The sequence below is a fragment of the Protobothrops mucrosquamatus genome, unplaced genomic scaffold (assembly GCF_001527695.2).
Source record: "Protobothrops mucrosquamatus isolate PMUCROS unplaced genomic scaffold, P.Mucros_1.0 scaffold_217, whole genome shotgun sequence".
Classification (NCBI taxonomy): Eukaryota; Metazoa; Chordata; class Lepidosauria; order Squamata; family Viperidae; genus Protobothrops; species Protobothrops mucrosquamatus.
The window spans coordinates 702,532-714,633 of record NW_015386293.1 but is presented as its reverse complement, the minus strand read 5'-3'; the positions used below and the strand labels follow the sequence as shown (position 1 = coordinate 714,633).

General features: G+C 39.4%; 1 protein-coding gene across 1 annotated transcript in view; it reads right to left on the bottom strand.

The window, feature by feature from the left end:
- The window catches only part of LOC107298323 (DNA polymerase alpha catalytic subunit), a 14,827-nt gene extending 3,463 nt beyond the window's left edge, over positions 1 to 11,364 (bottom strand). The window contains exons 1-5 of the mRNA XM_015827699.1: positions 11,179 to 11,364; positions 8,503 to 8,587; positions 6,881 to 6,942; positions 3,377 to 3,466; positions 1,456 to 1,572 (exon numbers count right to left, since the gene is read on the bottom strand). Coding sequence (XP_015683185.1) covers positions 1,456 to 1,572; positions 3,377 to 3,466; positions 6,881 to 6,942; positions 8,503 to 8,587; positions 11,179 to 11,364 — 540 coding nt within the window. The remainder of the gene's footprint in view (positions 1 to 1,455; positions 1,573 to 3,376; positions 3,467 to 6,880; positions 6,943 to 8,502; positions 8,588 to 11,178) is intronic.
- Between the last annotated feature and the right edge of the window lie 738 nt (positions 11,365 to 12,102).

The following is a 12,102-nucleotide window of genomic DNA, read 5'->3' as shown; positions in this document are numbered from 1 at the left end:
GCACCTCCAGCCTTCCCCGCAACCGGGAGAAGCCCCCTCCCTTTTGCAAGGTCGCCCCCTCCCCGCTTTTGGGGTGGGGGGGAATTGAGAGAGACAAACACACACACACACAAAGAGGAGAGGGGAGCCGGCCGGCCCACCCGTTTTCCCCTTTCCCTGCGCGAGCGTGTGTGGATTTCCCCCCCTTTTTTTCTGCCCGCCTCTCTCGCCCGCCCGGTTCCAGCTTCTCACTATCCAGGTGTTTCTGCAAAGCGGGAGGGGTCGAGGGAGGGGGGGCGGTTGGTGGGAAAAGGAAAGATGGAGCAGCGGCCAAGGGTTTATAAAGCAAGCGGCGGAGTCCTGCAGCTCAGAGGCGACACGGGGGGAGGGAATCGGAGCTAACCGAGGAAGGAGGCGCTGCTGCTGCTGTTTCTGCTGCCGCCGCCAGCCGGGGCATAATACGGTAAATAAATACGAGCGTAGGGGATCCGCGCGTGAACGAAGCCCCACTCCCCCGCCCCTTTTGCTTTCGCTCCCAAGCCGGCGCTTTTGAAAAGGGCTTGACTCCAGCCTGGAATTCGGAGCGGGAGACGCCGCCGCTGCTGCTGCCGCCCGCGCTGCTGTGGACTTACAATATCCGAGCAAAAGACTTTGCAAAAGACCACCCCGCCAAGGGGGAAAGGCGCGCAGTTGGGCACCGTCTTCCTTCGGCGTCTCTTTAAACGGTGCTCGGATATTGTAAGTCCACAAAGAACTGGGGGGAAATATTGACTCGAGTATAAGCCTAGGGGGGCATTTTTCAGCTCAAAAAATGGGCTGAAAAACTCGGCTTATACTCGAGTATATACGGTATATACAATGTTTTTTTAATGGAACAAGCACTAGTGGCTGGACACTTCTTCCCTCTATCACATTGCCCAATCCCACTTCAAAAGATTTAGGGAAACTCTGATACAAATTTGGAAGATAAACAAAACTTCCAAGGAGAAATAAAGCAAAGTAGCATTAGTGGTACATCTGATTGCATTACATTAGATATACAGGCGGTGTTCATTCAACTCAGGAACCATTCAAACTTATGATGAAAATGAACAACTGATAATTACTATTGGCCAACAGAGTTCTGGCTGTCGCAGCATCCCCATGATCAGGTCATGTGATTGTGATCCGAGTTGGTACCCGGCTCATGATTAAGACATTGCAATGAGCCAAATTCATGTGATTGCAATTTCCAACATATCCTGTCACTTTCCGACAAGCAAAGTCAATGGTGAAGGCAGCAGGAAGTTTTATGTTGTAGTTACATGAGATCCATGGTTAACAAGGCAATCAAGACTGCCAGCACTGCTGTTGCTAAGTGGCATGGTCACATGACATCACCTCTTTGACTTTATTTAGTAATGACAATGTAATACAGCAGTTAAAATAACTCATTTTTAATCACGTAAAGCAATTTAGATGTAAGTAGCATTTTACCCCAAGTTTTGGCATGTTTGATCTCCTTAGTCGACCTATCTTGGACCAATGAGGAACTTTGCAAAAGTTAATTCTCTGGAGCAGAAGCTCCAGATCAAAACCATAAATATTATGGCCCTGAAAAAGAATGAATGAATCAATGAATTAATGCCCAGAATAATTTGCTCAATATATTCAGTACAAAACTATACAGATGATAAATGTCTATAGTATTTGAAGGCTTGCTTCAAAAAGAACAGAACTAGTGTCTATATAGCATAGGTGTATCATTCTCTCTAAAATCAATTCTTTCTTACCAAAATCACTTTATATTCAGCAGTAAAAGTAATGGTGGAATTTTACTAACATAACAAGAGAGGGATGCATTGAGTTTTGGATTTTTTTTTCTATAGTTCCATTCAGAGTCAAGGGGAAAGAAGATGGTGGCACTCTTAGAATGGAAGACTTTATAACATTACAAACTACTACCGTGTTTCTCTAAAAGTAAGACCTACCCCCAAAATAAGCCCTAGCTTGATTTTTGGTGGTGGGCCTAATATAGGCCCTACCCCCAAAATAAGTCCTTGTTTGGAGGCGAGGCGCATGCCTAAAAATCAAGCTAGAGCGGGGGTGCGGGGTGGAGCTGCCTCACACGCCCTGCACCCATTTACCAGGCCTTCCATGTATTGACACCTGCCCCTCCTCTTTGGCCCACTTCTTTTGCGTTGTTGTCCCCCGACCTGCATTTCGCCATCAGAGGCCTTTCTGGAAGGCCTCTGCAGCCGAGAATCGAGCTACAGATTGAATCCGAAATGCTGAATGAAGCTGCTCCTTCGGCCACAGAAGTGGGCCAGCTGGATGGGGCTGTAGGTGCCACCGCCACGGAGTGGAAAAGACACCCCTCCAAAATAAGACCTGGTGCCTCTTTGGAGACAAAAATAAAAATAAGACCGGGTCTTATTTTCGGGGAAACATAATACCTAACTGGTTCTTCCACAGGGATATATGCAGTCCCTGGTTCTGGTGCATTTTCAAACTCTATTTTTCTTTGGCCAGCTTTCACAAACACACATTTACACACATATATCAAATTTGTCCCTTTCTGTTGTATTTTTGAAGAATTATTTTGCAAATGGGGGAAGAGTCCTAATCCTTTCACAAAATTTCCTTCCAACATTATGTTGAAAGGAATCTGTATTTTTCTGTTAATGGAAAAACATGTAACGTCTATGTGTGCAAATACGTATGATTTCTGTCTCCTCTTGTTGCATTGTAAATACACACTAGAAAGCACACAACAGGCTATATATGCTTTTTTAACACTCTCTTTCTTTTGCTGCTCCCCTTACATTAAGAATAAAAATATAGTAATTGAGATCAAGGCAAAACAACCGAATAAAAACTGATCAAATAGTGAATGAGAAAGTCTTTTTTTTCCCTGAACATTTCATGAAAACTGGAAAACAGCAGTTTGATTATCCCAATCCAAATGGTTGAAATGCTTAGTCACTTCTTCCCTGAACAGGGAGGTTAATAGGGAGCAGGGAATCTGCAAGAGAAAGCAGCAGCTCCTCCTATTCCCTCTATCACTCATCCTTCCAGGATAGTGCAGCAGGGAGTAGCTTACGGACAGTGGGGCTTCTTGCCTGCTTGCTTGTTGATAAAAACTGGATCATTTAAAAAGTAGCCATCTCATCTATACAGTATATTCATTCACATGCACTCGGTCTGTGATTAGCAAGGTAATAGACATAAATTGAATTAGTGTAAATCCCCATATTTCTAATGAGATGGGAAGACAGTGGTGGTGATTGTTCCTTCTCTAAGGAGCAACCTCCTTTCATTCACTAGCTACAATATTTTCTCCAAAATATTTCTCAATATTTTGAGAAATCCAGCCATTGAAAATAGGGAAAAGATCATTACAGAAACAGTTACTTACCACAATAACATCTGGATCAATTTTATGAATCTTTGCCAGAAGAAAACCCAGTAGTGTTCTTTCTGTTGTGGCAATTTCTATTTTGCCATTCTAAACAAAATTAACAAAAACTATTACTACCCCAGAAATTAAAATGATTTTTTAAAAATCTATTTATTGTAATCCCATACTTATCTTCTGGAACTAGTATCACTAAAACATAGATTAACTAAATCCAGAAATCCATACTAGATTACAACAGAATACTTAATATGTAAAGTCCTAACTACCCATTTATTTATTTATTAAATGTATACTTTTGTTTCTGGTTGCTTGATAATCAAGGCTGCTTACAATAGTTATAATGCAAAATGCAGGAAAAACAATGACATAACCAAAATACAGATAAATGTCAAACACCAAATAAAAAAGAAATAAACAATTAAAATGAACAAAAATGGCAAGATGCACTTTTAACAACATGCTAAATACTGGGAGAGTGGGGAACAAAAATCAGGTTATTCTAGCCTAATTTTACTTATAGAAGCTCACAGGGTTATTTTTATCCAGACCTTCTTGGACAATCCAGCCTACCTCATAGGACTGTTGTGGGGAGAAATAAAGGATCAAATGCTATGTATACCACTAAGTGCCCAAATGAAAGAGGGATATTAAAAATAAACAAATAAATAAATAATAAGATAGGAAATCCCATAGATTGAGTATAAGCTGTTTCCTGCATTGAAAGTCAGTAAAGATAATCTAAATTGTGCCCAGCAAGCAGCTAGTAGCTAGCACAGATCTTTCAGTATAGGACAGTGGTGGCGAACCTATGGCACGCGTGCCAGAGGCGGCACTCACGTGCCATGCCCCGGAGATGGCAACTGTCGCTCTTCAACCATCCGCCCACTAACTCGCTGAGGTCCCACGTGGCCGGATGCATCCCAGCACGGCTGTTTTCCCTCCCCCCTGTCCCATCCCTCTTGGCCTCACATGCTCTCCTTTTCCTGGGCACGACCCACTGCATAGCCTCCTCAGCTGTCGGCCATCCATCCAGCTCAGAGGTGGCTTCTCTGAACTGCTAGCCGCGGGCTGCGGAGCCCCAGAGTGTGCCGGTCGAGGGGCCGGCAGGCTGTGGCTGCTGACGGACACCGTCGGCCCCCATGTGCTCACTGGCCTCTGTGTGTGGGGGCCGATGGTGTCAGGCAGCCGCCGCCACGGCCCCTGCATCACCTTGCCTTGCCTCACCCTGCAGGACGAGCCTCCTGCCCACCACCCCACCTGCCAGAGACCTCCTGGATCTCCCCCAACCCTGCCTGGCCTCCACAGGCATCCCTCCCCATGAGCAACATTGAGGTGACCATGCCCACCTTGGCTACACCCACCCAGTCTGCCATGACCACCACAGCCATGCCCACCCAGTGGGCCATGCCCACCTGGCAAACAGCGATAAATAAGTGGGTTTTGGGTTGCAGTTTGGGCACTCGATCTCTAAAAGGTTTACCATCCCTGGTATAGGAAGTATACAATTCTAGAACTCTTTACCCATGAACAGCTTCCCTATTGCATTTTGTACCAGACTCTGATACAAATTCTCGCCTCTTAACAGCAATCAGAAATAGAAAACACTGCAATTAAGATGGGATGTAACCAAGGCATATATACCTATCACTACAGCTGGCCAGCTCAAGAAGAGCTGCTCTTGTCTCACTCACTGTAATTGTGTAATTGCCTTGTGCTCAAGGAAGCATTAAACATATTATTTACTTAGCAAATTTATATGCCACCATCTTAAGCAAATAACTCTGGTTGGCTCATACACAAAAGCAGTAAAGATGGCATAAATAACAAATGCAACAATCTTAATAAAATAAGAATACAAAATACAATCACACATTCATCAATATTAGGCTCCAAGAACAACCTGGCCTAATGCCTGTGTGAAAAGCCTGGGGGTTTTCATCCTTCTGGAAGACCAACAGGGTTGCCGCCACCTGGCTCTCTGATGGAAAACTGTTTCATAGGGCAGAACCTGCAGTGGAGAACGCACATCTCCTGAGCCCCAGAAGATGGCACTATTTCAGTGATGGGACTGATTTCTCTTAAGCAAGGGGCCAATCCTAGACTAGATGTTTTAAACAGACAAAAAAGGCAAAAGTGGGGTAAACAAGTAGCGCTCTCATTTCTCTGTAAATTCTGTACACATCTATAAGCTAGAAGGAACCTATATGAAACTGATAATTACTGAGGTTGTTTCGTGCTTTCACTGCATCCAGAGAACAGGCAAGTATTTTCTATCAGGAAATCTGCCTCAAGAGTCATACAGAAGGATATTAAATAAGCCTAAAAGGAGGCCCCATTTTGTATTTAATCTAATTATCATGAAAACTCTTCCATGGGCAACTGGAGTCTAACTCTCTGCCCATCTGCTTCGTTGCTATAGTAAACCAAGCAATCATTTCAACATTACTAGAGAAAAAAAGAATATTAAGATCATCCAACATAGATTAGATCTCTGGATGGAATGGGAGATGCCAGATGTTCAAGCTGACTTTAGAGAAAGCCAAAGAACAAATAACATTATTGCTGATGCATACAGGATAATTGAAAAAAACAAGGAATACCAAAAACAATACCTAACTTAATTGATTATAGAAACACCTTTAATTGAATCAATCCTGTCAAGTTGTGGAATGTGCTTAGGAAAATGGAAGTCCCAGAATATCTCATCCTCATATACAACATTTACATAACGCAGGAAACCACAGTGCATATGGAACATAATAAAACAGACTGGCTCCAGGTCAGCAAAGGATTGAGACCATCCTGTATACTCTCCTCTGCTCTCTTGATCTATAATGCTAGGAAAGGTGGAAGGAATGAGGAAAGGACAACTCAATTATAATGGTGAAGAATGCCCTGCGGAAAGACCTGAAGGGTCATGTGTGGGATAGATTGTCATAGAGTATGTGATCACTAAGAGTTAATACCAACCTGAAGGTACACAATCAAACAGACAAAAAGAAATTGGGATTTTTCAACATTACAGGAAAACAAATATATTTTTTCCCAAATTATATTCCAGATTCACTATCTGGGATTGCACAATCACGGGAATATCCCGGAACAAACTGACTTATTTCCAGGGCCTTGGATATGATTCTTGAAGTGAGACAGTGAGTTTCTGTTAATAAAATATTTATTTAGGAAAAAAAATCAGAATCAACATTTTCATCACCATCTATGGTGGTTCCAAACCCTGGTCCATGGACCAACCCCGGTCCGCAGCATGCCAGAAACTGGGCTGCACAAACAAGTGAAGCCCCATCCACGGGATGCAGGCAGCATGCGAAACCATGCCCCCTCCGGTCTGCAGAAAAACCTCTCCCCACGGAATTGATCCCTGGTGCCCAAAAGGTTGGGTGCCGCTGATCTAGTGGAAAGAATCTTTATCATCATAAAAACTTTATTTTTTTTCAAAGGGGAAAGTTACAGAATGCAAAGCAATGAGAAAACTAAACTTACCTTTTGTTTAAGGATTTCCTTGAAATCATATGGGAAAATGCAATCATTTGGTTTGGAAACAACTGCAAAATATATTAAAGAAAAGTAAACCAAAATGCCATACTTTAGAAGCAAATTTTAATTCATATTCTACAATGCTTTGATGAAAGTTGCATGAAATACCTCATTTATTCCTTTCTGATCACTTTTGTTCTTTTGACCCTTATTCTCTGCATGTATTTGAGGAGACATGCACAAACACATATACTGTACATCCAATACTACTGAATACCAATATTCATTACATCATACACTGATGACTCCAAACTATATATTTCTATGGCAGATCTCATTGATTTTCCAGATTCAGATTATATGTTAACTGATAGGTCTAACTGGATATCTCATAAACATTTTAAGCATAATATTTATTTGAGTGCAGTTTCTCCACCAGTTTTCTATGCCCACTGACATTCTTTATCCCACTCAATTATAATTCAGACAATCTTTGTTTACTAGACTTAACTTCTCTACAAGCACCCAGCTACAATTCTGTTCATATTCTGTTTCAATTACTATAGTCTTCAAAATCTCCTTACTTTTTATTTACAAGACATAAGTACAGGAAATAAACCTTTCCTAGCTGCTTTTTCCAATTGGATAAAACTCATGCATTCACAAAACGTACTATAAATTTCATTTCATTAACTTTAAAATTTCTAATGTTACCTACATCCTATATTCACATCCTTACATCACAATAAACTTCAGACTACCAGCTTTGTTTCTCTCTCATTTTCACCTAATAAAGTAGGATTAGACGTTATGCCTTAATTTCCTGTCCTAATTTCAAATGCTCTTTGAAAAAGTCCTTCTCAGTTAACTAGTAAAAGAGGCTTCCCTGTATTCTGTGGCCAGGGAAATAGGAAAAAAGACTAGTCATGAATAGGGAAAAAATGCTATTTCAGAGAGATCATGGATCTCCATGCAGATTTTTGTCTCTGTTTTATTAACAATGCTTCAACCATATTTTCTGTAAGAGTGTTTTTAACAGTTACAAAGAATCATTACCCACATTATGGCAAATAATTGGTAGCTATTTAAAGCAACGTTGCTGCTCTTTTCTTGACACCCAAATATACACTGATCTTCTTTAAGATGTATAATCCTAAACTCTTCTCTCAATTCATTAACTACATTTGTTTACATTCAACTCTTATTTAGATATCAATGTAGATACCATCTTTGACAGATTTGTAAATATTGATATTGTGTTGCCCACATTCATTATAGTTGCTTCTCATCCCTAATGCTATACTTATTTTCAGAGAAGGCCAAAAGATGGAGAGGGTTTTCATTCGGTAGTGACCATCTTGAAATGTAAGCACTAGTGTTAAAACTCACTAAGTCTTTTTTTTGGGGGGGGGGGCAGTTTTCACACAGTGCTTATGCTTATGAAAATAGTCCACATTAAACTAGAATGTTCTTGATAGGGTAGCAAGGCAGCCCAAAATAAAACCAAGACAACAGTAATAATAATAATGGTTGTCAAATGATATTCAAAAGCCTATTAAAACATTTATTTGGAAAGCAGAGGAATAATTAACAGCAAATTAACACAGTAAGTTTCTAATTATACGTACCACAGAAGTAGGTCTGAAAGGGAGGCTCAGGTGGTGCTTTGTCCAGATAAAATTTGTGATGCACTAAAGCTGTAATAGCCATAATCTATCAAAGAAAAATAGTAAAAGAATGAGAGACATTAATGAAATCATATTCTCATTCATCTGTTAACACTTGTTAAATTAAGCATAGATTTAGTAATCTATTCAATAAATCTAACCATGCATCATTATTCAGAGTTGACTACATATTGTTTTTATTTGGAACAACCTGTCAAGAAACACTTTTCTTTGTATGCTGTGTAAATACACCTTTTCTATGCAACTCATACTAATTACAAATTAGTTCATCACTTTCTTATTTTTCACATTTTGAGCAATTACAAAACACTTCACATAGCAACAATTAAAATAAGAATATACTTTCTTACCAACTCATTTCAATTACACATTTTTTGAAGAGACAGAAAATAATAATTTTATTAAGAGGTTAACCTTGTCTTGAGCAAGGGAAGTAAAAGGAAAAGCAAACTTTTTAAAAAGTTTCTTATTAATGCTATTATTCAAATTTTGACAATTAAGCATAAGTACAGCAACCAAACAGGACAGGCAGATAGGATAGTTCAAGGATAGTTAAGACTGCAGAAAAAACTATTGCAACCAGCCTGCCTTCCATTATATCTGTACTGCATGAGCCAGAAAGAGGGCTGAGAAATAATCTACAGACTCTCACAGCCTGGACAGTAACTATAGGTAATTCCCCCAGGTATGAACATTTATTTAACAAATTTTCACGGGAATGAATTTATTCAGAAAGGATACTTACATTAGAAATTCAAAACTGCGACCAAAAAGAGGCCTCTGTAGCCATATGACGTGGATTCAGTCACTACTGGCAGCAGTGGCCATTTTTAACTCTGTGACTTGCTGGACCATATGGGGTTAAGAAGCTGGCAGGGGTTTGTTTGTTTTTTTGTCCCTGGACACATGGCCAAACAAGATCTGGTGATTTTTGCAGCCTGGCTTGGTACTGCATGGAGGATCTGCTGCTGCCTGGGCTTGAGGACTGGAGTGCTAGAATTGCTTCTTTAAGTATTTTAAAATATTCTTTTTTGTTAGTCTACAGTACTGTACTGTTTGTAAGCACTTTGGGAACTGCTCTGCTTCTTTTTAAGTATTGTACTTTCCAAACTATTATGTTTGTAAGTATAGTATTTTGAAAAGATAAAGTTTGTTTGCATTTGTCTTGAAACTGCTTGTAGAAATGCTAGCCAGCATCTACACAAAGCATTCTATAGTTGTGTTTCCTTGCTTTTATTTTGGAGATCAGTGTATATTACTGTAGCTTTTAGGTTTTAAATTTAAATTGCCTCCAGAAGTTGTGGGTGCCCCATCACTGGAAGCTTTTAAAAAGAGACTGGGTAGGCATTTATCACAAATACTCTCTTGTGAGAGCAGTGGGTTAGACTAAATGACCTCAAGGTCCCTTCCATTTCTGTTACTGTTGCAAACTGAGAATTCTGTAAATCCCTCCCCCATCTCCCTCTGGGTACCTTACTGGAGATTCTTAATTAGTGGCAAGTGTTTTTTTTTTAAATTTCCACCACCACCACCCCAAGCAGCTGAAGACATTTGAGCTGATTAGCAACAAGTGGTTTAAAAAAAAAAAAGCAACTGCGATCGCTGCAAGCCTTCCTGGAGGCAATTTAGTTCCTGAGCCAAGTCTGCACTGGAAACAGCTAATGGGCGTCCGGTGGGAAAAGCCTCTCAGTTAATGATAGCAGCGATCAATTCATAAATAGGAGGAAATAGTAAGTCAGATCTTCATTCATTTAATGACCCATTTGATTCAATTAATGAATTTGGTTTTAAAAATGTGTAAAATTGAGTCTGATTCATTTGACAAATTTTTTTGACTTAGAATCGTAATGGGCAGGCTCCATTAGGTTCGTACCTCAAGGACTACCTGTATTTCAACTCCTCCCTCAGGACACTGCTACAGAACATTGCATGCCAAAACAATTAGACACAGAGTTTTTTCCACTCATGCCGTCACTCTGCTGAACACCTAATTCTCACAGCACTGTGATAAGGATATTTACTCATGTAGTAGTGCTGTATTACTATTATCCTTTTCATCTTTCCTATTACCTTCCACTATTGGTAGCTTTGATTATATTACTTTGTTGTTTGTATGTACACTGCGAGCTTATGCACCAGAGACAAATTCCAATCCCACTTGGCCAATAAAGAATATTCTATTCTAAGTGGAAAGGTTCTTCTCCATGCAGACAATTAGAAATTAGTTACTATCAATATGCAACAAAATCTGTATACTTTTTAGAAAATAATGCTTTAAACTTCATTTTCTATACTCTTTTCCTTTTTTGCTCATTTGTCTTCTACATTTTCCACATTAACTATGTTGCTCTGTGATTAGACTGTATATATATTTTCTTCAAATAGATACTCAAAATCTTCAAAAAGTTATTTATATAATAAAAATACTGATCATTAAAAAGACAGTTAAAAACAAATGCTTCAGGGTCTTGTGTTCAAAAAAGGATGAGGAGTGCATCAAAAATGTGCTTCAGACCTGAAGGATATAAAAGCAAATTTGCACAGCTATGGAAAATGTATTTTGTCAAATAACCACAACATTTTGTTTTTTCTCAACCCACAATAATCATAGCTTACCTCATTATGATGAGTCTTTGTGTTCTGAATTGTTTTCATGGCAAGGGATATGATCACAAGAGGTGGTGGAGGAAGATCCTTCACCACATTAATCAAGTCAGGTTTTAGTGCCATTAATTCCACTTTACACCAACTGACAGGCTGACTCAACAACTCTAAAGTAACACAGAAACCTTCTTTAGACATCAATAAAAGCACACTAATATTTAAATATGGTTAATGTAATTATTTTGCTAAGTAACAGTTTGCAGCAATAGTAATAGCAATAACACTTAGATTTATATACCGCTTCATAGCGCTTTACAGCCCTCTCTAAGCAGTTACAGAGTCAGCATATGACCCCCAACAATCTGGCTTCTCATTTTACCAAAGGATGGAAGGCTGAGTCAACTTTGAGCGGGTCAGGATCGAACTCCTGACTATGGGCAGAGTTAGCCTACAAAACTGCATTTTAACCACACTGCACCACCACGGCTCTCTTGCAGTTTAATAATATGTTAGTAGAACTGGGCCCTGAACTCTTCAAATATAAGCCATATATTTATATTAATCCATTATATGCATCTAAATTATAAAGCAGGTATCCATAAATAAAATAAATTTATATTTATAAAATAGTATGTTATTATAAAATAATATGATTAAAAATATGAGCTGTACAAAATATCTGACTGTTGCTAGGTGGACAGTTTATTTGACTCCAAACAATATACACAGCAATCATAAGGTTTAGCAGATTTCCCTTTTACATGTATCTGACTGAATTTTGTGTAGAGAAATATAATATAGAAAAGGTTCATACGTGGATTTTTTATTTCCAGCCAACTTGGTCCTTTAATCTTCCTGCTAATTAACAGAAGCTCTAGACTTGAAGTGTTTGTTCCAAATACATGAGAAAATGTCTCTCCTTTCAGATCTTGTGGT